Genomic DNA, 27,665 nt, shown 5'->3' on the forward strand with positions numbered 1-27,665 from the left:
GGCTACTACATTGTGTTTAAAGACAGAACACCGTGCCACTTGTATGTTCCAAGTGAGAATTGGTGGGGAGGCCAGCCGAAGACAGAAAGTGCTTTAAGACCTTAGAGAACATACAGCAAAAGCTGCACTGTAAAATGAAGTGTGCTCAATTCAGGAAGACTACCTTTAAATGCAGACTATTATACAACTTAGACAACTGAGAATGACAGATAACACAAGGCCGCATTAAATAAAAATTAAAAGTCCTTTGTGATTATGAAAGCATGCATTTACTGTAGCTGCAGACTGATGTTTTGATTTACACAGAAGCAGAACAGAGATACTAGAGAAGGAGGGAGGGGGACAAGAGAAAGAGAATCTAGCCAATTCAACGTCATAGGATACTCAGAAAATTTCACAATAATGCTTGCATTTCTAATAGTTTAAGGATTAATTCTTGACAAGTACATTTATTTAAAATATAAAAGGAAACGATAAATAAATAGGCACACACATAACTGCCACTACAAGCACAGAGTCACAGATAGAAGACAGAGTGAATGAATACGGACATGCTTAACGGTTCAGTTTTTTGTGTACTAATTTTTAAGTTGTGTACTGATTAACACGTTTAGTAATTTGTACACCTTTTGTACTTGCTAGAATTTAATGTCAAATGCCTTGGCAAACCAAGTTCTCAAATTTACTTTTGAGTACAAAAACAATACTGAATGTCATTTTAATTTAACCTCGGAACCTTTAATGTATTTTAAATGATTTTTTACAACTTTTTATGATAAACCAGTGAGGCTTTAGCCACTACAAATGCAGTATTTCTTATAATATGAAAAGATCAAAATATATAATTCAAACACTATGTAATTCAAATATTTGGAACTTTCCAACATACTTCAAAAACAGCACTGTCTTATCACAGAAAACACATGCATTGTTATTACTGATCACGTACAGCAATTTTCTCTGCTAATAACAAAAAGACATTTGTATATTCTAAAGCCTACCTTGATGATTTCAACCAACTGATCTACTCCACTATCGCCAGGGAAGATTGGTTGCCCTAGCAACAGTTCAGCTAACACACAACCAGCTGACCACACATCTGGGGGCAAAAAAAAAAAAAAAAAAAGCAGAAGAAATCAGATGATGTTATAAACTTATAGTCACTTAATGTTTTAATAAAGCACATTTTATTTTTTGGGGTATTTACACAGTATTTTCGGATACATTTAAAATGCCAGTTTCATCTGAGCCAGTTCTGATTTTTAAGCATAGCTAACACCGAATGGATTTTTTTTCTTCACTGCCATTTCAACAGAAAGACGGCATGTGAAACCCACTTCTCAAAATCTGACCTGTTCAATATATGAATTTTCAGATCAGATTTTTTAAGTTCATGTGAACATCTCTATGTCATTCTCTCTGTGACACAGTTGAAGAGAGCATGATTACCTTGTTCCAAAAGTAAAATAAAAGTAATGAAGTTATTGAAAAGTCAGTGTATCTAAAGATCAGTTCCACAATGTAGAGGAAATTCATTGTACAAGCAAAGCTAGAGATGTGTACATACTGTCAGATCTGTAGTTAAAGCAAAATAAAAACAGCATATTGTGACATATGTCTACATATGTTACTGAGTCTCGCTATTGGTGTAAACCTGACTTCATGTATCTAAATCCTCTTTTATGTGCATATGCAGTTTAACTGAGAAAGCAAAAACAGTCAAACCTCATTTCTTCATATTACTAAAAGACATTTTACATTGCAATTATGTGCTTACTTTGCTTTTATGTGTATACACACACACACACACAGATATAAAAAGTCTGCCAAAATCAGATATTCTGTATAATAAAAAAATGAAACCAAGATATATCCGGTTAGAATGTATTCTACCTTTATTGCAAAGTTGCAATCTATACCAAATCAGAAACTGTTTAGTGGAAAAAATGAAAAACAAAATCATACAAACACCTGGATGCATTAGTGTGCATACTCCTTAACTAATATTTGAACCACCTTTTGATTTTATTCCAGCAGTTATTCTTTTTGGGTAAAGGTCTATCAGTTTGCCACATTTGCATTGGTGATTTTTGCCCATTTCTCCTTGCAATAAATTTGAAGATCTGTCAAATTCGCTCTCTTCAGGTCACCCCACCGATTTTCAATTGGATGAAAACTGGGCTCTGGCTGGGCCATTCCAGAACACTGATCCTCCTTTGATGAGATGAAGCCATTTCTTTCCTGATTTTGATGTATGCTTCAGGTCACTGTAATGCTGAATGGTGAAGTTCCTCTTCATCTTCAGCTTCCTAGCAGATGCTTGAAGGTTTTGTGCTATAACTGATGATACTTGGAGCTATTTTAGGCCGAAATCAAACAAATCACCAGGACCAGAAAATATTTACCCTCAAGTTCTTAAGGAGGCTAGCGAGTACATATATAAACCCTTGACACATATTTTTCGGAAGTCACTGTACACTAGGGAGATTACTAAGGACTGGAAAATGGCAAATATCCCATTATGTAAAAAAGGTGACCAAGCAGATCAAAGCAGGCCAGTAAGCTTAAGATGCATAACAGGAAAATTAATGGAAGAAATTATTAAGGATAAGATTAGTGCTGGGAGGTATACCGGTTCATACCCAAAACCGTTTCTTATTTTTGTTATGATATGGATTTTTCTTATACTGCAACACCGGTTTAAATTGCTTAAACAACGTTCAGAACATGGCGCTATGGGAAACTGTTTAAGGGGGACCTTTTCACTGCTACACCAGTGTTGTGCAGAGGCTCTTTTTCACTGCTACACTGCTAAACAGGCGTGCAATGAAGTACATGCGGTAGTGGAGGTTATTACGCGGTGAAAATGGACAAAGAACATTCCGAAACTGAAGCTATAGCGGACAATAAAGTTGAAAATGATGACACAGAAGAACTGGAACTCCTTTTTTTTTTTTTTGCTGGAAAAAGAAGTCACGTCTGTTGTCTGGAGATACTTTGGATTTAAAAGGTTGGATGTGGACCATCATGTTCAAATGTATGAATACTGTTTCTATACTACTGGATAATACTGCAAGCCAAGTTGTACTTGTTTTATTTTTTTCAATACTGTGTAAATAGGGTACCGGGTACTGTGTAATAGTGTGACGACATGTTAACATTATTCTCGACATTTCCACGTTAATCTCAACGCTTGTGACGAGAATAAAGTCGACATGTTGACTTTATTCTCATAATTTGTTATTAAAGTAGAGCATTGTAAACTAAACATCTTAATCTTAGTTTTTAATTTACTAGATTTTCTCAAACCCCATCATAAGTTATGTAGCACATTAAATGCTTTGCGTTAAGTGTTCCTGGAGCCATATTAATCGCTACGTGCTTCTTAAACTAACTTCCTCTTGGCTCTAAGAGGAGGTGCAGGCAGCACACAGAATACATTAATTTCATGATATTCCTGCTCTCTGAACATTTAGAATGCTAAGATAAATACTAAGATATAATTTTCATGATGAAATGCATTAAAGCAGGTATTAATCATGTGGGGACACGGTGGCGTGGAGATTGCACTGGGTCCCGGTTGTTCCCCACTTTGAATTTGCATGTTTTTCTGGTGGGTTTACTCGGCATGCTTCAGTTTCCTTTCAAAGTCATGTAGGATGTGGGGTGTTGTTATGCTATATTAACCCTGCTAGTATATGTATTGCTCGTATTGACCCTGCGATGTGCTGGCACCACGTTCAGGATTTGCTCCTGCCTCACACACAATGCTTACTAGGATGGGCGCAACCCTGAATGGATGGCATAATTAAACATATATAACAATAATTTTTTTTTAAAGTTCTGAACACTCTGTGGTCTAAGTTTATAACTACGTTTAATTTCACAAAGACATTTATCATGAGGTGATTGGTTATGTGGAGAAAGAAAAAGGAAAGATAGAAACTGCGGGTTTGGCACATCAGACAGACAGCACACATGCAATAAAGAAAGTCCGCTCAGAAGAACATGCATTGAATTCTGTGTTCGTGTCTCCGACCACCAGATTACAAACCCAATATTTACACAATATTTAAGTTAAACCTGTGCGATACCCATTCATACATTCAGTTTTTTGGATCCTCGTCACACCTGCCATAAAGTTCTCTACACTGAACGTACACCTGGGGAACCCTTACTGCGAGGAAGCAGCACTACCGTGCATGTTTAATACCTGCTTTAATGCATTTCATCATGTTACATTTTCAGAGAGCAGGAATATCATGAAGTGAATGTATTCTGTGTGGCGATCGCTGCCGGCGCCTCCTCTTAGTGCAGAAAAAGTCAGTTTAAGAAGTGCGTAGTGATTAACAACTGGGTGGGGGAACACAACACAAAGCATTTAATGTGCTACATTAACTTATGACGGGATTTGAGAAAATCTAGTAAATTAAACATTGATATTAGGATGAAGTTTAGTTTACGGCATTCTACTTTAATGACAAAATAAACTATGAGAATAAAGTGGAAATGTTGACTTTAATCTTGACATATAGTTTTTTTTTTTTTCTTCACTGTGGCCCTAATACGCTTCTGTAGGGCTATACCACAAATAGCATTATAAATGCAAGTTGCAGTTTTATTATTTATGTATATAGCTTAGCTTGAAGCAAGGTCCATATTAATGCAGTTTGCCTTAATGATTGTTTAGTTGGTAAAGATGTCATCACCAAGGTTGCACTTGTTTTATTTTATTTTAATTTGGTGAACACTATGTAATGCACCTGGGCTTTGAAGTCTTGGAAGTAACAGTATTATTACTGGAAGTTGCACTATTATTTATTGTATTGTTATTTATTAGTTTAAATATTATGCAGTTTAATGATGGTAAAGTTGTTTAAAAAGTCACTTTAATGTGTCAGTGGACAGAGATTGTTAACATTAACAAAGTGTAGTTGGTTTACAAAAAATACTATTTATTCCTTTTCTAAGACATGTTCAGTGCAAAACAACTTTTGACAAGCACCTCTGGATAATTTACTAAGTCTAAATGCCTCTTTGGGTGGTTGAAAATATGTTGTCAAAATTTTAGTTTAAGTTGTTTGCAAATTTTGTTCAATAAAAAGGTTCTACATTTTGACTGCATCTGTTATGCAATGTGATTCCTTCTATTCATTAGTGCCACCCCCTTGAAAACTATCACTTTATGGGGCCATGCAAACCTGTATTAACACTTGTGTGCACATTAAAATGTTTTTTGTACAATGTACAATTCTCATGACAGTGGAATAGGATATTGTTTGCCAGTAATTGCAGTGGATAATGTGGTTAACATCCACTCATGCATGGGAAAAAAATACCGTCCAAATACCGTGATATAGAATTTTGGTCACACCGCCCAGCACTACATAAGATTGAGCAACTCAGGACAGGAGTTATTAGGAACAGTCAGCATGGGTTCAGAAGAGGGAGGTTGTGTTTTACTAACATGCTGGAATTCTATGAGGAGGCAACAAAAGGATATGATCAAAGTGGAGCATATGAAATTATTTATCTTGACTTTCAGAAAGCAACCGATAAGGTGCCACATGAGAGGTTGGGCATCAAACTAAAAGAAGTGGGAGTTCAGGGTGATGTTTTTAGTTGGGTGCAGAATTGGCTAAGACACAGGAAGCAGAGGATGATGGTGCGAGGAACCTCTTCAGAATTGACTGATGTTAAGAGTTGCGTTCCACATTTTAAAATATATAAATGATTTAGATAGGAATATAAATAACGAGCTAGTTAAGTTTGCAGATGATACCAAGATAGGGACTAGCATATAATTTGAAATCCGTTATATCATTACAGAAGGACTTGGATAGCATACAGCCTTGGACAGATTTGTGGCAGATGAAATTTAATGTCAGTAAATGTAAAGTATTACACATAGGAAGTAAAATTGTTAGCTTTGAATACACAATGGGAGGTCTGAAAATTGAGAGTATACCTTATAAGAAGGATTTAGGCATCATAGTGGACTCTAAGCTGTCAACATCCTGACAGTGTTAAGAAGCTCTTAAGAAGGTGAAAAGAATGTTAGGTTATATAGCATGATGTGTGGAGTATAAGTCCAAAGAGGTTCTGAACAAAGCTTTATAATGCACTGGTGAGGCCTCATCTGGAGTACTGTGTGCAGTTTTGGTCTCCAGGCTACAAAAAAAGAACATAGCAGCACTAGAAAAGGTCCAGTGCAGAGCAACTAGGCTGATTCCAGGGCTACAGAGGTTGAATTATGAGGAGAGGTTAAAAGACTTGAGCCTTTTCAGTTTAAGCTAAGAGGACACGTGACTTAAGTGTTTAAAATTATGAAGGGAATTAGTACAGTGGATTGAGACTGTTATTTTAAAATGAGTTCATCAAGAACACAGGGACACAGTTAGAAACTTGTTAAATTTCTCACAAACATTAGGAAGTTTTTCTTAACACAAAGAACAATAGACACTTGGAATAAGCTACCAAGTAGTGTGGTAGACAGTAAGACTTTAGGGACTTTCAAAACTCGACTTGATGTTTTTTTGGAAGAAATAAGTGGCTAGGACTGGTGAGCTTTGTTGGGCTGAATGGCCTGTTCTCATCTAGATTGTTCTAATATTCTATTCTTGCTTCCATCCACTTTGACTAAAGCCCCAGTTCCAGCTAAAGAAAAGCAGCCCCAAAGCATGATGCTGTCTCCACCATGCTTCACTATGGGTATGGGGTTCTTCTGATGATGTGTTATTTTTGTGGCAAATATACCTTTTAGAATTATGGCCCAATAGTTCAACCTTGGTTTCATCACACCATAATACATTTTTCTACATGGTTCGGGAAGGCAAAGTTTAGCAAATTTGGATGTTTTTCTTTGTGGAAAAAAAGTCTTTCGTCTTGATACCCCACTAGCCAGACATATGAAGAATATGACAGATCATTGTCAGATTTAGGGAACAAGTACTTGCCAGGAAATCCTGCAACTCCATTAATGTTGCTGAGGGCCTCTTGTGGCCTCACTGACCAGTTTTCTCCTTGTCTTCTTATCAATCATGGATGAATGTCCAGGTCTTGGTAAAATTACTGTTGAGCCATATTTTCTGCACCTATTAATGACTGTTTTCACCATGCTCCGTGAGCTGTTTAACACTAGAATTACCAAAGCCTATGAAAAACTCATAAATCCGTCCCACCTTAAATCCCTTCGCACCTCTCCGTCAGCATCTTTTGTCTTTTAAATGTGTCGATAAGCAGCCTGCTCTCACATCCCCTTACCGCCGCACAAAGTTTTCTCAGCTCAAGTCTGTTTACCTGTGTGTCAGTTGCTTAGAATTGTATAGACTAGAGTAAATAGTATATCGCTATTTGGAACAAATGCATTTCATGTGTGCTCCGTGTCTACAACAATCTACATATCGTTAAAACAGAAACGTTTTTCATGTTTTAGTAATAATTGACAAAATGCAGACATTAGGCTTCACACATTATATGCTTCAAGTCCAAATATCAAATAAACACTTTCACAAAAGGTACAAGTATAACAAGAATATAACTGTAGAAAAAGAACCTGCGTTAAGGTGCAACATTGACGCCTCTTTAACCCGACTGCTTTGGTAGCGTAACAGTAAGAGCTGCTGACTGGTAATCAAAGAGTCAATCACGAATTCGATCCCACACGACTCCATTTTGAGAAGTGAACTGCTCTTATTCTTATTATTTTAGAATAGAAACATACATTTGATTGGAGTCTGTAACAGCCGGTGTAAATGTATGGTACTTGTAAAGGTATGCGTTGCTTTTATTTTTTTTTTATTCAGTTTTATTCTCCCAGTTACATTCACATCCCATAACCAACCCCCCCACCCCCCCTCCCAATATCTGACACTGCTGTTTTTCACATAAAGACGCGCTATAGCAGAGGTGAACTCAGATGATGACGAGGGATGTACATCGGAGAAAAAATGCATGTCACACTTTTCCCGTTACTGTACTTTGTATATAAAAGCCAGATTGAATGTTATTTACCTTGATTTATTTACTTACTTCCTGGAGTGTAAAATCACAAGCAGACTGCAGAGCTTCCTGTGTTTGATCGACACAGGCATGCTCAAAAAGTACATGTGTAATGCCACGAAAAGTGTATGCTGACACTTCAGTTCACAAGCAATGTTACAAGAATGCAGTCAGACTTCTTTTTGGGCACATACACCGTCCAGATCTAAACACTAGCGTGGAGAGTCGTTCACGTACTGAAGAGTCTATAGCTGCAGGTGGAAGCTGCCGTCGTTGTACTTTGTATATAAAAGTCAGATCGAATGTTATTTACCTTGATTTATTTACTTATCTTATCTACAGCATAAAGTCACAAGTAGACTGCAGAGCTTCCCGTGTACATAAACAAAGTACAGCAATGGCAAAAGTGCGGCGTGCAATCTTTCATTGATGTAGAACCGTCTTTAGGTGAAAACAGCAGTGTCAGATGGGGTATCGTAAACGCGACAGAGAATAAAACTGAATAAAAAAAACAGAGCTAACCTTTGCAAGTATCATAAATATACACAGGCTGCTACAGACTCAAATCAAATGTATGTTTTTATTCTAAAATAATAAGAATAAGAGCAGTTCACTTCTCGAAACGGAGTCGTCTGGGGTCAAACCCGTGAAGTTTGGATTACATATCAACAGTTAGGAGAACGTGGGTTCTTTTTCTGCAGTTATATTCTTGAATAGAAGCGCACTTGTTCTGTTATATTTGTACCTTTTCCCGAAAAGTGTTTATTTGATATTTGGACTTCAGGCTTCACACATTAAACACGTCATGTCTACATTTTGTCAATTATTACTAATACATGAAAAACGTTTCTGTTTTAACGATGTGTTTATATACATATTGTTGTAGACACGGAACATACATGAAATGCATGTGTTCCAAATAACCATATAGTATTTATAAAAGGTGTCATTTTGCTTGACTTCTCACTCTATACAACTCTAAGCAACTGACATGCAGGTAAAAAGACTTGAGCTGAGAAAACTGTGCGGCGGTAGGGGGATGTGATAGTAGGCTGCTTACTACTTATCGACACATTTACAGGACAAAACATGCCGATGGAGAGGTGCGAAGCGATTTAAGGTGAGACGGATCTACGAGTTTTTTCGGAGGCACTGATAATTCTAGTGTTAATGTCTAAACAGCTGGCAACAAAAGTGAGTATATAGTATATAGTTCAAGTTCAATGCCAGATTTTGAAATTATGTTAGCCTTAATAAATTACAATGGAAAATTATTTTGCAATATCTTACCTATGCTGGAGGTATAATCTGTGGCACCAAAGATCAACTCTGGTGCTCTGTAGTACCGCGAGCAAATATAGGAAACATTGGGTTCTCCACGGACCAACTGCTTTGCACTACAAACAGAAAAAAAGATAAAACTTAAATGTACATCAGGAAAACAATCAAAATGTAAGTGTATAAAGCGTAGTGTATAAAGATTTAAAAAATTATAACAAATAAATTAGTTCACGTTTTTGTTTTTAGTCAACTAGATTACTGTAATGCACTCCTCTCAGGACTACCCAAAAAAGACATCAATCGATTGCAACTAGCTAGCTTCATCAAATAGCTTCATTTTAATGTAAACCTGATATTCTGTATATGCATTTAATTATTGTTTTTATCATGGCTCCACAATCCATACTAACCCCACTTTCTCCGCTGTTCTTTTGCAGGTTTTCTGTGGTGGCGCATAATCAAGGCACCATACGAACTAGTCCCTATACTGATGGATTGAAGACCAGACATTCACATGACCATCATCTATTTTTCTTCTACGTGAAGCCTGAAAACCATGAGGACTGATTTAAATCATTTATGTTAGGTAAAATGCCCAGTGGGGGCTGGGCGGTCTTGTGGCCTCGGAACCCCTGTAGATTTTTTTTTCTCCTGCCCTGTGGAGTTTTTTTGTTGTTTTTTTTTTCTGTCCTCCTGGCCATCGGACTTTATTCTTTGTTACTTAGTATTGCCTAATGTTATTATATTTTTGTTTATAAACTTTTCTTTCTTCATCTTGTAAAGTACATTGAGCTACATCATTTATATGAAAACATGATATATAAATGTTGTTATTGTAGTCACAATTTTTACACAATTTAGTCCTAAAAAAGTCAGCTCTTGGCCACTTAACATTTGAATTAGTACAAGAGAAAAAAAAAAAATTTTTCCCATTGATGACCTACCTACATTTTTTTTCATTTAGAACTAGCTTGTAATAATAAAGGACTACAAGTGTACAGCTTTATTTCACTGAAGGAAAGCACAATCACACAAAGGCACTTAAATGAAAAAGGATAACAACAACAACATATTTAGATAAAACATTTTCATACAAATGATGTAGCTCAAAGTGCTTCACAGGATGAATAGGATAAAGGACAAACTTTAAAAATAAAATTAAGCAATGCTAATTAACATAACAGTAATGTCCGATGGCTAGGGAGGACAAGAAAAAAAACACAAAACCTGCAGGGGTTCCAGGCCATTAGACTGCCCAGCCCCCACTAGGCATTCTACGTAACATAAATGATCACAATCAGTTCTCATGGTTTTCAGGCTTCACATGGAAGAATTTGATGATGATGGTCATGTGGACCTCTGGCCTTCAATCCATCAATGTAGGGACTGCACTGTGTTTTGATCAGGTGATGGTGGCGCAGATCACCACCACTAAAAACTGGAAAAAGAACAGCAGAGAAAGTAGGGGTTAGTATGGATTTCAAAGCCACGAAAAAAAAAATGAAATGCATATACAGAATATCAGGATTAAACTAAAATGAAGCTATGAGAAAGCCATGGTAAAAAATGTTTTTAGCAGTTTTTTTGAAGTGTTCCTCTGTATTAACCTGGCAAATTTCTATTGGTAAGCTATTCCAGATTTTAGGTGCATAACAGCAGAAGGCTGCCTCACCACTTATTTTACGTTTAGCTCTTGGAATTATAAGCAGACACTCATTTGAAGATCTAAGGTTACCATCTGGAGTGTAAGGTGAAAGGCATTCTGAAATATAGAATGGAGCGAGATTATTTAAGGCTTTATAAACCATAAGCAGTATTTTAAAGTAAATTCTAAATGGCACGGGTAACCAGTGCAGTGACATCAAAACTGGAGAGATGTGCTCGGATTTTCTTTTCCTAGTTAAGCTTCTAGCAGTTGCATTCTACACTAGTTGCAATCGATTGAGGTCTTTTTTGGGTAGTCCTGACAGGAGTGCGTTACAGTAATCTAGTCGACTGAAAACAAAAGCGTGAACTAATTTCTCAGCATCTTGCAAAGTTATAATTGATTTAACTTTTGCTATATTTCTTAAGTGAAAAAAATGCTGTCCTAGTAATCTGATTAATATGTGATTTAAAATTTAGGTAAGAGTCAATAATTACCCTTAAATTCTTTACCTCTGTCTTGACTTTTAAGTCTAATGGGTCAAGTTTATTTGTAATACCCTCTCAATATCCATATTTGCCAATCACTAAAATTTCTGTTTTCTCCTTATTTAGTTTGAGAAAATTACTACTCATCCATACAGAAACACAACACAGACATTGTGTCAGTGAACCAAGAGATTTGGGGTCATCAGGCGCTATTGATAAATACAGTTGTGTATCATCAGCATAGCTGTGGTAGCTCACATTATGCCTTGAGATAATCTGACCTAATGGAAGCATGTAGATCGAAAAAGGGCAGTAGACCCAGGATAGATCCTTGTGGAACATCATATAGAATATCATGTGTCTTTGAAGTATAATTACCACAACTAACAAAGAATTTTCTATCTGCCAGGTAAGACTCAAACCAATTTAAGACACTGTCAGAGAGGCCCACCCATTGACTAAGGCGATTTCTAAGAATATTGTGATCAATGGTATCAAATGCGGCACTCAGATCCAAGAGGATGAGAACAGATAAACGGCCTCTGTCTGCATTTACCCGCAAGTCATTTACTACTTTAACTAGAGCAGTTTCTGTACTGTGATTTGTTCTAAAACCTGACTGAAACTTGTCAAGAACAGAATGTTTATTCAGGTCATTTAGCTGCATAATGACTGCCTTTTCTAGGATCTTATTTAAGAAAGGCAGGTTAGAAATAGGTGTAAAATTTTCAAAAGCAGAGGAGTCAAGATTATTTTTCTTGAGCAAGGGATTAACAACAGCAATCTTAAAATAGTCTGGAAAGACCCCCGTATCTAATGATAAATTTACTATGTCAAGAACACTATCAACTTCTTTGAAAAAACTTGTTGGTACTGGGTCAAGAACACAGGTGAAGGGTCTCAGTTGAGAAATTATTTTATATAAATCAAGCAAATCTATCCTGGTGAAAGAATTTAATTTATTTAAAATGGAGTACCTGGGTTTAAGAAAATCATATGCATACTGCAAAAGACCATGTAATTTTCAATAACTTAAATATTTAAAGGGGAAAAATATACATGTAACACCATATAATACAATAAACATCACCTTTTCAAACCTACTTAACTCATACTACAAAGAAAGAATTCTAATGACTTCAATAATGAATTAATGACATTTTAAAAATTTTAAATAGTTAAACACAAGAGCAGGAGACAGCATCTCAAAAAACTTTCTAAAAGAGAGGGGTATGGAAATCCATGAAACTATTAACCATACTGTTACATAAATGAACTTCAAAGGCAGAAATGAGATTGTAGTAAACTGCACCAAGTGTTGACATTTAAGATGTAATTGCCCATTTTAAGTACATACACTAAAACACTGTTTATTTCACACTTCAGTTATGCCTTCAATTAAATTAAAAATTGCCCTGACAAATTGACTAAAATAGCCAAGAATAAATATTTTCACATGGTTACAAATGTATAAATCTGTTAAGCTGCACAGACATACCTGCCCATGCAGAAACAAATACAACGTGCCTGGGCATTTTTCTGTTTAAACCAGCTGGTTAAGCCATTTGTATGACAAGCACTAAGACAGAGGTTTGATGCAAACTGTAAGAAAGAAACTGCAATGAATAGTAAGGGAGAATATGTTCTCCTACAATACTGTATATTGAAAGAAAAAGTGCATGTATAATAAATGATTTGAAATACTCAAACTGAAAGAGCAACAAGATGGTACATCTTGGACCAGGTAGATGAGTACAGGCTACAACAATCGGTCCACTGGTAGGAGTAAATAGGTAAACCTGTGACTGTGACAAAATTAGATCAGTTTGTACTGTTAAATGAGAAGAAATAACCTGGACCTTTATCAAGAAACTCTGGCATATTCTAGAAAAGCTTAAACAAACGTTTCACTATCTCAATGTGAAACATATTCTAAAAGTTTAAATGTACATTAAACTGTTAAAGCTACAATTGCTGATTTTCTTTAATGCAACCCTATTTCAGCTGACACTTATACCAGATAAAGTATGTTAGCTGTAAGACACCATTCAGAAAGAGGCTCAAGACCACAGACAATAAAGAAAGGTGATTCACAACAGAATATGAATGACAATTCAAATATGGAACAAGCATCATGTTCTACGACAGATAGCTTTCCACGATCTGATATAAGAAATAACAAAAAAGCCAATAGACAGTAGAAGAAATACTGAAACTGAGAGAAATTAATCTGACAGATCCAGGACTTTGTAACAACAGGCAGCCTACCACTGTGTTTTTAACGTTTCTTTCTCCAAACATTGAATCACTGTGGAGTGATTCAATCCATGGAAACTGAAAATCAGATTAAGTGTTTATGTGAGAGAATGTGCTCCGTAATACAGGGTGAGCCAAAAAGAAGTACCACATTTCAAACGTGTATTCTATAAAAACACTACAAGATGAAAAATGTCATTATGACACAAGAGAGGGTACACAAAACAGATTTTTTTCACTGTGTTTTAAAAATGATGTCTTCAAGGTGGTGGCAATCATTAGCAATACAGTACACTTAGAGATGATTTCTGAACGCACACATAACTCATTTGACCATTTCAAGGCGAACAGCAGCAATTTTGTAGCGAAAAGCATCTTTGAGGGCTTCAAGGTTTTGAGGTCGGTGTGTGTATACCTTTGACTTGAGATAACCCCACAAGAAGAAATCACACAGAGCGAGATCAGGTGAACGTGAAGGCCCCCCAATATCGTCACAAAGGGAGATCAGCATCCCTGGAAACATCTCCCGCAAAACTTGCATGGATCTCTGCGCCGTATGAGCTGTTGCTCCATTCTGTTAAAACCAGGAATCCACCACATCCATTTCTTCCTGTTAGGGACATAAAAAGTTCTCTAGCATTTCAATGCAACACTCTGAAGTGACTGTGACCGTTGCTCCCCCACTCCTAAAAAAGTATGGGCTTACAATGCTAAATTCTGGAACGGTGCACCAAACTGTAATATGCTCACTGTGCAGGTGTCTCTGATGAAGTTCACAATGGTTGGTTTCAGCATAACAGTGAAAGTTCTGCTTATTTACGGAACCACTCAAATGGAAATGTGCCTCGTCTCTGCACATGATGATGGTATCTCGAACGGTTTACAGAATGATTGCTCACAACTCTCTACAGCTCTCCCAGTATCTCCCAGTGAGTTCCTGCACTACCATCATTTTGTATGGTGGAAATTAACGTTCTCATGCAAGACTGTAAAAATGATGTCCTTACAGCTTGGATGATTTCAGGTTGGCCTGGAGATTTTCTGTTCAATGTTGTACCCGTCTGTCTAAATTTAACCACCCACTGAAGAATTGTTTTCCGATTTAGGACCTCTCCGTTACGAGGAATGCTGATGGATTGATGATGGATTTGTTGTTTTTGAATAACACTTCTATAGCGAAAGCATAGGGCGCACCGGACCAAGGCATGTTGCTGACTGAAAACAACAGGGGATCAATCACCTATCAAATTACCCTCACCCCAACCCACTTGGCTGTCTCTTACCTTGCATACTGACCTTGAGAAATGTGGTACTTCATTTTGGCTCACCCTGTACACTGACATTCCTGTCCACTATTTATGTTTACTTTGTATGGCTCTCTGTGCAGAGAAATTTGTCTGTATACTAAACCTTTTTTTTTTTTAATTTATTTATCACATTTTCAAATTGTTAGTGAGCATGCTCTCAATGCAGGGATGGGGTAGAAATACTGTACATCTTTCTCTTTTGATTTTTTCCACTGGTATAATACATGTTTTAGTTCAATACAAAAGGACTTAGTTAACAAGATTTGGGCCTATCCAAAGTGTCCAGCGCAGGTTTATTATACTCTTAGGCTCAAACTACTTTCAGTATGCTCCCAAACGAATGACATAACTAGATAAGTTCAATTCAGAGACACAGTATTGCTGCCAACTCCCTAGAATGATTTTAGTGACTACACCAGATTAATTCCAAACACTTTGTTCTGAAATAGTGTTCATATGTTTCTGATTTTGTTTAAGGCAAGAATAAGAAAAGTCTCTTAATTAGCTGGATGAATATAGAACTAAAAAAGTGAATGGTAGAAATATGCAAGGCTTTACTCTATGGAGCGGAAACACTTAAAAACACTAAGAAAATGTTTGGAAGCATGTGACACATGGTTTTGGAGAACAATGAAAAGAACAAGCTGCACAAAGGAGTGGAGGGTGGTGCTGAGAAGCATAGGATAGGAAAGAACAATTTGAATCAAACAGTTGCACCATCTGGAAAATGTGCTTCAAACATGATGTGATATCACAAGAAAGGCCAGGGGCGAAAAGTCAGTTGTAGCAAGAATAATGCTACTGGACAATATGGACAAAATTAAAGGGTACAGAATGTACCAGAGTATGAAAAGGTGATAGCAAAAGGGTCTGCCTAAAGATCAAAAACAAATGGTGAGGATGATTACTTATTATGTTTAATCATCCTCTTTAATAAAATCCCTGTGTGCGTGTCTTCTGGTGAAGTGCGCATGCGCGGGGCACTCTTTAATAAAGGACATCATTGCTGGGGTGAGTGCTGACTGGGTACTCGCGGCCGCGCACATAAAATCCGTTGCTGGGGAGACGCCACACATACAATAATCAGCTGCACGCCAGCACAGATTAAAATACTTGCTGGGGAACTGCACAGTACTTGCTGGAGAGAAGCCAGAGCCATGATTATTAGCTGCACGCCACACATTAGTTCCTGGGGAGACTTGGCTGATTGCCCACTGTTGTGACAGAAAATTAAACGCATATTACGGATAAGGCGGAAGTCCGGGGAAGGGCGGAATGAGTGGCAGAGTCACCGGCCTCTAACAGATGCTTCAAAGGCCGCCTGATGCATCACACAAGACAGAGAGGATGGGACCTATAAAATATCGTGCGGCCGATCCAATTGTATTTCGGTAAATGAGGTAACACCTAAAACATAACGCATGAAAAATCCAATCAGGTACTGAGATGCGGAGACCAGCTTCCCCAAAGAGGTGAGATTAGTGTTTGTTGTGGTGCAAGTGTTCACTCTGAGGATGTCAGATTTGCGATTAAGAAGCTTGGCCCAGTAAGTGTAAAGTGTCAGTCGTTGAAGGGGTTTTCCTAAATATACGAATTTTCATGATATTACAATAGGATGACTTTTAAAAGTAGATTTATTTTCGCGCACATAAAATCCGTTGCTGGGGAGATGCCACACATACAATAATCAGCTGCACACCAGCACAGATTAAAATACTTGCTGGGGAACTGCACAGTACTTGCTGGAGAGATGCCACAGCAAGCTAAAATAAAGAGAGGCAGGATAGGAGATCTTCAAACAGACAACACATCAATCAACAGCCACAGAGGAAAGGATAAATGTAATATTAATTATACTTACTGTATTGTCATATACGTTTCTATATAATTTTTATTATTATTTTACTTTACAAAAAAAAATTATGCACTACTGTTCTAGTGCCCGTTATTGTAACGGGCTTAATGTGTAGTTGTGAATGAAATGCAATAAATATTAATCATAATTAAAATTGCATTTGCTCAAAGTAGCTGAAGATAGGTCAGCTGTGAAACTGTGTAGCATCCAAGAAATAATAACACAGTATGCTACAGTGTGTAAAAACAATACATTAAAACAAACTTAATAAAGTACTTCAGAATTTTTTAAATTCTTGCAGATCTTTCTTTTGTTTCAATAGAATCGGATTCAATTATATTTACAAATAAAATAATTATGCTAATTGTTTCTCATGTAATTTAAAGTGTGTGCATTATTAAACAACTGAAACATTTACGTAGCTACTGAACTGAAAATGGCATTCAGATGAAAGAAATAAGCAGCTGGACAGTGCAGTGCAGGTTTCCTGGTAACATTTTTTGGAATGTAATGTTTATCATGCATTTCCAAATTCTATTCTTCCAACTTTAAATTTGAACATTATTAATCTAGAGTTTTTTTTTTATTATCATGATCAGCATCCCTATCTATTTTTGTTGCTTTTCTTGTCACCTCATTTTGATACTGTTTAAATTACATTTTAAATTTTTATATATATGAAACACTCACAATAAACTATGTATACTGGTAAATAACACAGCCTACAACATAAAGCTTATACATTGAGCTTCTGTAAAAAGCTACATTTTCCTATTGGAAAAAATAATGTACAATCTATATTATAAACAAAACAATAAGCATTAAGCTCAAAAAGATTTGAAAGTTTTGTTATGCTGTCTGTAAGTGTAGAAAATATAGGATATAGCAAATACATTTATCCTTACATTTATTTTAGTTTAATAAAAAATTCTTTTGAATGTCATCAGATCTGAATCAATGTGGAAAACACCACACTATTATGCTGCTATGAAGTTGCCAACCTTGAGATTTTATATCTTCGGTCAAATGGCATTATCAGCATGGAGTAGTGTAAAACTTGTCTTGTCCAGAACAATAAAATGTAGTTGACATTACTCCCCACAAAACTAAGTAAAAAGAAGTCTGCTCAAGTCGTTGCCCCCTAGACAAGTCAAGAGTGGTGTATATTGGAACATGCAATGACATTAGTTTTGTAGCTGCAAGTCAAGTGTCCCTGTCACTGGAAGAAATGGGGATAAACTCAGCTCTGACCTTGTATTTTATGGCAAAGGAAAAAAAAGATAATACCATTTGCACTTCTTTGATTATATTCTTTTATTGCTTCCTCATAGAACTAGCATATTAATAAAACAAATTTCCACTGCTTGACCTCATGATATTTAATAATACACCTCTTCTTAAATTGTGATGCTCCATCTTTTCCTTAACACTTGGTTTTATTAACTTCCCTGTGATGAATATTAAGTTATGGGCCTTTTGTTACTTGGATTTTCCTAATTACCTTTCAAAAATAATAGGATAACAATTACTAGCTTCTTGCCCTTCTAGAAATATGCTACAAGGATTTATATGTGTACTGATTAACACTTAAACACAACAGGATAATTGTCATCTGGTCCCGATGATATTTCAACTCATTTAATCTAAGCAGCACTTCCCCCTCTAGTCTCTAAATTCCTAGCACCTCCTCAATAGTTCCCACTACAGTATTTTTGACATGATTTATATATTTTATATATATTTTTTTTTATTCATTCACTGGAGTGGACTATCTGAATTTTAAAAGTGAGCAATTTATTATTTGAAGAAAGGACAAAACTTAATAAAATCAGTCTGTTATTTAGCATGTTGCAGAAAACTTGTCTGGGTGTCTCATTCTCTCATGGGGGGACTTGGCTATGAACTACACAATGTCTCTGAGTTCGATATGTGCTAAGCCGAGGGAACTGGGGCATTACAGGTAACCTTTTGCTTTTAAAGCAAAATTTCTCTCCAGCTGCTTTTTAGCCTTCCTAATACAGTCATGTGCCAACTTATGGCTCCATTTGGCCAAGTGTCAGTCTCGAAGTGCATAGGTCATGACAATTGAGACTATGTGGGTCTGATGTGTGTCACCAGTACACATACTTTAACTATTGCTATGACACAGAAGAAAGCGACTAATTCTCTGTGGCCACACACCTTGTCCACATAAGGTAAGACAGTGGTAGCAAAATGCAAAGAATTGGCCCTGAGGAGAAGCTCTGATCAAATCAAACCTTAAAGGCTCATCAGAGAATCAGAAAAAACATTGTTATTTTAAACATTTTTTTATTATCTTGTGAATTAATAAAAAAAAAAACTAAAGATTTATTAGTATTTACATTTCTAGCTTCTTAAAGGAAGAAAAAGTGCAAAGCATCGGCACAGAACTGTAACAATGATGTGTCAAATGCATGAAGAGTGACTTCAACAAACAAAAAGGCTGTGAGACATGGCAAATCAGGGTCCTGAAGACAGAAACTCTGTCAATGCAATGTGTTTTTTAAAATACCTAGCTAGTTCGTGGCAATTTTTTGTTTGTGGCATTAGTAAAGAAAGGAAGAGAGCAGAGAGATTGCAGCCTCTGCAGCTCCACCACTTCTTCTCTACAGAGTGCATCATTCTATGGCTGGCAGCACTGCTACAATACGGGATAAACAAAAGGCATATGGCCTTTGTGGCCTCTTGCAGCTGGTTTTAGCAATTTGTAGAACATAATTACCATATTGTTTTCCTATGGCTTTGGCCATAAGTATGGATGGTTGGCCATAAAACAGCAAGCACCTTATTTAGCATTTTTAGTAACTTCTTTTTCAGCTCCTTATTTATCCACTGCAGTTTTCTTCAGTTCCCTACTGCTCCTAAATTTTAGGATAAACTTGCACTGCATTATATGCAAAACAGTTTTAAACCTGCCCCACATGTCCTCAACTATCTCCACACTTACAAACCTATCCTAATGCATTATATTTACTCTTTGCCACATTAAAAATGCCTAAAATCAGTTTGAAAGAAATAAGTGTATTGTCTGGTTCATCCACATAGTAATGGAAGTAGATTGAGACAGGACAATCTATCATCAAAATCTGTGACTATAACTGGATGTAAAAATAGTGATACTTCTATAGCTAGCATTACTAATATTAGAGTTGCAACAACTAATCAACATTATCAATAATAATCAATTATTTAAAATGCTGTTAATGATCACCCCTATTTATTAGTTGATTATGCCATTAGACTGAGTACGTTGTGCCATTCAATTGCATAGCAGTTTCATATAGTTGTTTACCATCTGCCTTTTTTCAAATGTGTTCACAAGTGGCAGAAAAGATACCAAGACTTCCAGAGTTTGAAAGCACTTTAATTTACTACTGTGGCTGGTTTTGGGAACTTCTGGAACATTATTACCCTATTGTTTTTCTTAGCCTTTGGCAATAAGTACAAATCACCTTAACTTAGTCAATGTAAATTGGTGCATGACTGTACCGTGATCTTTTAAAATCTTGTGAATCACTTTTTGTGACAGTTCTATCAAATAAACACCACTTGTTATGCCAAATGAGCAACAGATCCATGTGCCAACTGTGTGACAGAACTGTCTAGATTTAGCTTTAAAACCAAGTGTTAGAAGTTTTCTTTCCATGAAGAATACACAGGTGACTATTTCAGGTAAGATGTGGTGATTGAGTATTAGAAAAAAAGGCAAAAAAGTAACTATTTGCATACAAACATTATCAATAATTGTGTTGATTTTTTTTTTTTTTACCTTTTACCTTTTATGGAAGCAACACTCCATATCAAAATTAATAACAAAAAAAAAACTAATTTTTAAAATATATTACCTTCCAAAATCACACAACTTCAAAACAGCAGTTTCTGGGTCGAGCAGTAGGTTTTGGGGTTTTATGTCTCGATGACAGATTCCAAAGGAATGGATATACGCTAAACTTCGGAACAACTGATACATATACAACTGAAAAATAAAAAGAAGAAGAGTTAAGGAGTTAATCACTTGCACGCTATTTAATAAGAGACTTACGTGCTTTGTTTGGGATTTTTCCTTCTAAAAGAAAACAGGAACAGAAACGGTTTTAGCTTTGATATGCTTTCCTGTGAACTTCTTCAGCTGTACAGTATTTCTTTAAGTATGGTCAGAAAAGGGCATTTTTCTCTTCCAAAGATACTGTAGATTAGCCAAAGGAATGTGCATAGCATTCTAATATGCCTTGAATGACCTTCAATTGCACAATATGACTAACCCACATTATGGCAACATTAATCTCTTAACTTCCACATAATGTGAAGCCTTACATTTCTTTACAATTTCTTTTGTCACTTTAATCAAGGATTTTTTGAGCCAAATTTTTATTGACATTTAACAACAACACACTTAGGTTTTACAGAAAACAATATTTGGTAATAATGCTCAACTTGTCGGCAAAGAAAAAAAAATTAACAGCAGGACAAACCCTCACCAATCACCTACCGAAATCACTCACCCTTATGACATCCCTGAACAACTGGAATGGAAACTATATAGGCCAAAACTGCACTTGTTTCTCATTAGAGGATAAGGTCACATTTGTATTGTGTTCTAAAGTAAAGAATTAAAAAAAATTTTTTTTTTTTTTTTTTTTTTTAAATCATGCCTGTTCATGCATTTTAAAATGCTGTCTATGGTGTCAGCACAAATGTGAAAACAAAAACTATTGATACACCGAATATGTTAGTTTTCAAGTGAATAATGTTCATGAGTGTTGACTGTATATTAAGATTGCATGCATATTGTTAAATATTGTATTCATTTTATTTTCATCTCTTTGCTTATTTCTCTCCATAACGATTGTTCAAGTAGCACTTTTTGTGAATACTGCATTTGCCATAGTTCTAACAAGAGTAATCTGAGCAATTTGGGTTTGATTTTTCTTTAGATTTAGGCAAATAAACAGTCCATGTATTAGGGGTGTGCAAAATTGGCAAATAATTACATCTCGATATTTTTCTGGGACTTTGACGATAAAAATAATTAGGTGATATTTTGCATCCTTTAAAAATGTTTGTAAAAGTCTTATTGGTCTAGCTTGGTCTTGTTAGTAGGATATTACAGTTGTGCTTGAAAGTTTGTGAACCCTTTAGAATTTTCCATATTTCTGCATAAATATGACCTAAAACATCATCAGATTTTCACTCAAGTACTAAAAGTAGATAAGGAGAAACCAGTTAAACAAATGAGACAAGAATATTATACTTGGTCATTTATTTATTAAGGAAAATTATCGAATATTACATATTTGTGAGTGGCAAAAGTATGTGAACCTTTGCTTTCAGTATCTGGTGTGATCCCCCCTTTGCAGCAATAACTGCAACTAAACATTTCCAGTAACTGTTGATCAGTCCTGCACACCGGCTTGGAGGAATTTTAGCCCATTCCTCTGTACAGAACAGCTTCAACTCTGGGAGGTTAGTGGTCTTCCTCACATTAACTGCTCGCTTCAGGTCCTTCCACAACATTTCGATTGGATTACGGTCAGGACTTTGACTTGGCCATTCCAAAACATTAACTTTATTCTTCTTAAGTCGTTCTACCAAAGAATGGTTAGTGTGCTTAGGGTCGTTGTCTTGCTGCATGACCCACCTTCTCTTGAGATTCAGTTCATGGACAGATGTCCTGACATTTTCCTTTAGAATTATCTGATATAATTCAGAATTCATTATTCCATCAATGAAGGCAAGCCGTCCTGGCCCAGATGCAGCAAAACAGGCCCAAACCATGATACTACCACCACCATGTTTCACAGATGGGACAAGGTTCTTATGCCGGAATGCAGCGTTTTCCTTTCTCCAAACATAACGCTTTTCACTTAAACCAAAAAGTTCTATTTTGGTCTCATCCATCCACAAAACATTCTTCCAATAGCCTTCTGGTTTGTCCACGTGATCTTTAGCAAACTGCAGACGAGCAGCAATGTTTTTTTTGGAGAGCAGTGGCTTTCTCCTTGCAACCCTGCTATGTACACCATTGTTGTTCAGTGTTCTCCTGATGGTGGACTCATGAACATTAGCCAATGTGAGAGAGGCCTTCAGTTGCTTAGAAGTTACCCATGGGTCCTCGCCGACTATTACACGCCTTGCTCTTGGAGTGATCTTTGTTGGTCGACCACTCCTGGGGTGGGTAACAATGGTCTTGAATTTCCTCCATTTGTACACAATCTGACTGTGAATTGGTGGAGTCCAAACTCTTTAGAGATGGTTTTGTAAACTTTTCCAGCCTGATGAGCATCAACAACTCTTTTTCTGAGGTCCTCAGAAATCTCCTTTGTTTGTGCCATGATACACTTCCACTAATGTGTTGTGAAGAGCAGACTTTGATAGATCTCTTTTCTTTAAACAACACAGGGTGCCCACTCACACCTGATTGTCATCCCATTGATTGAAAACACCTGACTAATTTCATCTTCAAACTAACTGCTAATCCTAGAGGTTCACATACTTTGCCACTCACAAATATGTAATATTCGATCATTTTCCTCAATAAATAAATGACCAAGTATAATATATTTGTCTCATTTGTTTAACTGGTTTCTCTTTATCTACTTTTAGGACTTGAGTGAAAATCTGACGATGTTTATTTATGCAGAAATATAGAAAATTTTAAAGGGTTCACAAACTTTCAAGCACAACTGTAATTGTAGCTTACTAATACGATTAATGGAAACAACAGTTATAGAATACAGGTCTTAATTATTTACTTAAAACTAAAGCAATATAAAACAAAAACATTAAAATCACCAAAGTATTACTGTGATCAAACATTGCACGCATGTGTAAACCATTTCGAAGTGGCCTACAGGATTTCACAAAAATTGCACTAAGAACAACAAAATTATTATAAATGAGGGCATTTTTAAAAGGACACTTACCCTTAATGTAAACAAGATATGAATCCAAAAGGAACAAAATACTAATCATAACTGAACTACAGAGCATGAACATGAGGTCCGGAAAAACAAACGGTTCTGCTGTAAGGTGAATTGTGCAACATACAAGAAAGAACAAAAATCTTAACATACTGTACTAAAGTGTAAAAATGCAAAGTTCTGTCAAATACTGCACAGGAAAAAAAAAACTATAGCATTTGTAAACATTCAAACTGTCATATTCCACAAAGATATAAGAAAACTCAAACGAATAACATTCTTAAACACATTACTAACAAAGTTCTGTCCAGCATCACACAAATATCAGAAAAAATAAAACAATTGTAAAACTCTACTAAGGAAACTTCAGGTTGTGTGAAAGAAAACACCAGTCTGTTCACAGCAGAATGGTAACATGTTACAACATTTCCTCAGGTGTTGAAAATCCTCTCAGAAGGGCTGCACAAGTACTTTTTTGCAAGTTTCCTCAATTTGGGGAAATGTACTTCTTGTGTTTTCCACTACTCAAGTGGATCACTGTCTACCTCAGGTATCATCAAGCAGATTTTGATGTCTTTTTTCTGGCAGTGGGCAGAGACTTGCTTTTTCTGTATTCCAGGGTTTTTTTGAAATAGCTGCCAAAAGATTTTTTTCTTTTTTGCTCACTCCCTTGTGTCATCACATGCCCCAACTTCTGCAGCCACAGGGGCAGAATGGACCAGGGTGAGGAGGTGGGGATCTGTGTGAGCATTTAAAAGAACTGTATAATGTGCTTTGGAATCGAGGTCCCCCATCAGAGACGGCTTGCAAAATAAAGCGCACCCAATAGTCATATGCTTCTTACGGAAATAAAAAGAAAGAAAGATTTTTTTTTTTGTCCGACACCTATAGCACTCCAAAGTAGATCAATTTCACTTAAATTGTATTTTAAATAGAAACCCAAATTACTCATCAATGGCAATATAAAGCTTATGTCCAAAACAAGGAAGCCTCATTCAGTTAATCAGTAGTGCAGAATGTTAGGTCCACTATCTGTTGTCATGCAAACCATGCGATCTTCTCACAGCCATTATCATACCATCCTTTACTTTTCTTGTAGTATGGCACTTTAACTTTGCCGAGTATGTTTTTGTGCTTGTACCATGGGTGATTAAGAGCTGTCGTGGACAGATGAATCCCTGAAGCTTTTCATATTCTTGATATTCTATGTGGTTGTTAGTTCGCAGATGGTGAAACAAAGTTGTTGAACTGTCTTTAACGACAACCAATTTCCGATAATAGTTTGCAGATTAACGTCTTTTGAGCAACATCAGTCTTTTCAAAGGTAAACCACCTTAATGCAAGTGATGATGACCTATGTCTTGCAATTAAATCAAATGACAGAAACTGTGGGGCTGTTAATCACTCATTTTTAGGTAGCTATGCCCTGACCATGTAAGCCTATATACTCGCTATGTGCGCACACACAGTAGTCTATCCTGTTAGGTTACATGAGACTCTCAAGGTGTGTTGTTGATTGTTTTTTGTAAAGTGAGTGACATATTCGACAACTTCAGCTCACACATCATTAAAACAACAATTAAGATATCATCATAGACGATACATATCGCACACTCCACTCCCACCATGAAGACAAGGATACATTTAGCTTCATTATTGGAATTTTATCTGTTCATTGTTGGAATTCTATCTGTACAAGCCAAAATACACTGATGAGGAGCCCAAAAGATTGAAGATCAGAGAAAAAAATGTTACATCATTGGAAATAAAAGAAAAGATCATAACAAGGCTCTAGACAACCAGCAACCAATGATGCACCAGTAGAAAATGTCAAATAAAGACCATAGAGGATGAATGCCTTTGTTGTAAGGAATGGGAAGCATTGTTTCCACCATGGGAACATTTAGACACTAGTTACATTGCCATTTGTGTAACTGATAAGGATGGACATCAGGGACAGTGCCTCTGGATTGGCAGACCGGGGTGGTGGTCCCCCTCTTTAAGAAGGGGGACCGGAGGGTGTGTTCCAACTACAGAGGGATCACACTCCTCAGCCTCACTGGAAAAGTCTGTTCGGGGGTCCATCATAGGGGTGTGCAAAAAAATTGATTCGCAAAAGAATCACAATTTTATCTCTACCGATTCAAAATCGATTCATACAGGACACAAAATCGATTCATATTTCCCATTTTATAACGGCGCGAGTTTAACTATTTTTCCAGATAGGAGTTTGTCAATCCTATAGATGGCGCTATGCCAGTTTCTGCTCAGATAGTAATCCTTGGTGTGAGTAAGAAGAAAGTGAGTGCGCGCACGCGCAAGCATGCGATGGACGAGCCATGTAAAACGCAGTGGAAAAGAATATTCAATCTGCCCCGTACTCATTTAAGGCAGACGTTTGGGTACATTTTGGATTCTACAACATTGATGGCAAGAAAGAGATTGATAAAACTCGTGTCATATGCAAGCTTTGTAAAGCTAAAATCAAATATTTTGGAAACACTACGAACCTCAGGACTCACATGGCACATCATCATCCACAGGATGCAAATGAAGTTCAGGCAAAAGTAAGAAACATTCCAGGAGACCAACACACTCTGCATCAATGTTGCAAACTTCCAACCAACTCTGAACGGGCAAAGAAAATAACTCAATCCATAGCCGGTTTTATTTCCAAAGATCTGTGTCCCTACAGCGTTGTTGAAAATGAAGGCTTTCGGTACATGCTGAAAACAGTTGAGCCTAGATACGCTATACCAAGCCGTCAGCTTTTTGCTGAAAAAGCGATATCTCTGTTACACGAAGAGACGAAGAAAAAAGTAGCGGAAACGTTGAAGAAAGCAACAAGAGTAGCCTTAACATGCGATGCATGGACATCAAGGGCGGTCCAGTCGTATGTAACCTTTACCGCTCACTATATTACAGACAACTGGGAGCTTGAGTCGCGAGTTTTACAAACTACAGCAATAAATGAAAGCCACACAGCCGCACATATAAAGGAGAACATTCAGTCTGTTGCACAGGAATGGCAGCTCACAACCACTGACCTGGCAATTATTACCGATAACGCTGCTAACATGCTAGCTGCTGCACAGCTGGGAAACTTTCAACACGTTAAATGTTTCGCATATACCATCAACCTCGCGGCACAGAGAGCTCTGAAGGTGCTGTCTATTTCACGTCTGCTGGGGAAAATTCGGAGAATTACCGGATTTTTTCATCACAGTGCCACCGCAAATCATGTCTTTAAACAGAAACAGAAACTTCTGGAGCTGGCACCACACAAGTTGACAACGGACGTGGCTACAAGATGGAATAGTGCGTTCAACATGATCGATAGATTCCTGGAGCAACAACCAGCCATTTGCGCTGCACTTCTCTCTGCTGAGGTAAGAAAATGTGGAGCCGGCATCTGCACACTAGACGAAACAGACGTCGCCAACGCAGAAGAAGTTGCTGCAGCCCTCAAGCCATTAAAAGAGGCAACAAACAATGTCTGAAGAAGCCACGCTGACATTGTCTGTGATAGCCCCACAACATGCGCAGCTACTTCACGAAACAAAAGCAGGCAGGGGTGTGGTAATCCAATGCCCGACTCGTCCGACACAGGTAAACTGACCGTCGGACAAGCGTGTATTTCTGGTTTCAGTTGTCCGCGGACAAGTGCAAGAGACAAGAGAAAAAAGAATTATGTGTGCTGTGCAGGGCACATCTTTACCACTACTTTCAAATTTTAAACATTTGGGTATGTACTTCGTGCAGAAACTGTCTACTTAAGCATGTTCTTCATGTCTCAAATTGGTCTTCAATATTGTTTACAAAATGACGGCTGATTTTTCAAAGGGGAAGCACTCTTACGGTCTTACATAAGTATTTTACCCTACTATTTAC

General features: G+C 36.9%; 1 protein-coding gene across 4 annotated transcripts in view; it reads right to left on the reverse strand.

Moving 5' to 3' along the window:
* Positions 1-27,665, reverse strand: part of gsk3ba (glycogen synthase kinase 3 beta, genome duplicate a) — a 259,902-nt gene that overhangs the window by 12,355 nt on the left and 219,882 nt on the right. For all 4 annotated transcript variants that reach the window (XM_051926207.1, XM_051926208.1, XM_028800773.2 and 1 more), the window contains exons 5-7: positions 20,700-20,830; positions 9,292-9,398; positions 1,002-1,099 (exon numbers count right to left, since the gene is read on the reverse strand). In XM_051926207.1, the coding sequence (XP_051782167.1) occupies positions 1,002-1,099; positions 9,292-9,398; positions 20,700-20,830 (336 nt within the window). The remainder of the gene's footprint in view (positions 1-1,001; positions 1,100-9,291; positions 9,399-20,699; positions 20,831-27,665) is intronic.

This window comes from Erpetoichthys calabaricus, chromosome 4 (assembly GCF_900747795.2).
Source record: "Erpetoichthys calabaricus chromosome 4, fErpCal1.3, whole genome shotgun sequence".
NCBI lineage: Eukaryota > Metazoa > Chordata > Cladistia > Polypteriformes > Polypteridae > Erpetoichthys > Erpetoichthys calabaricus.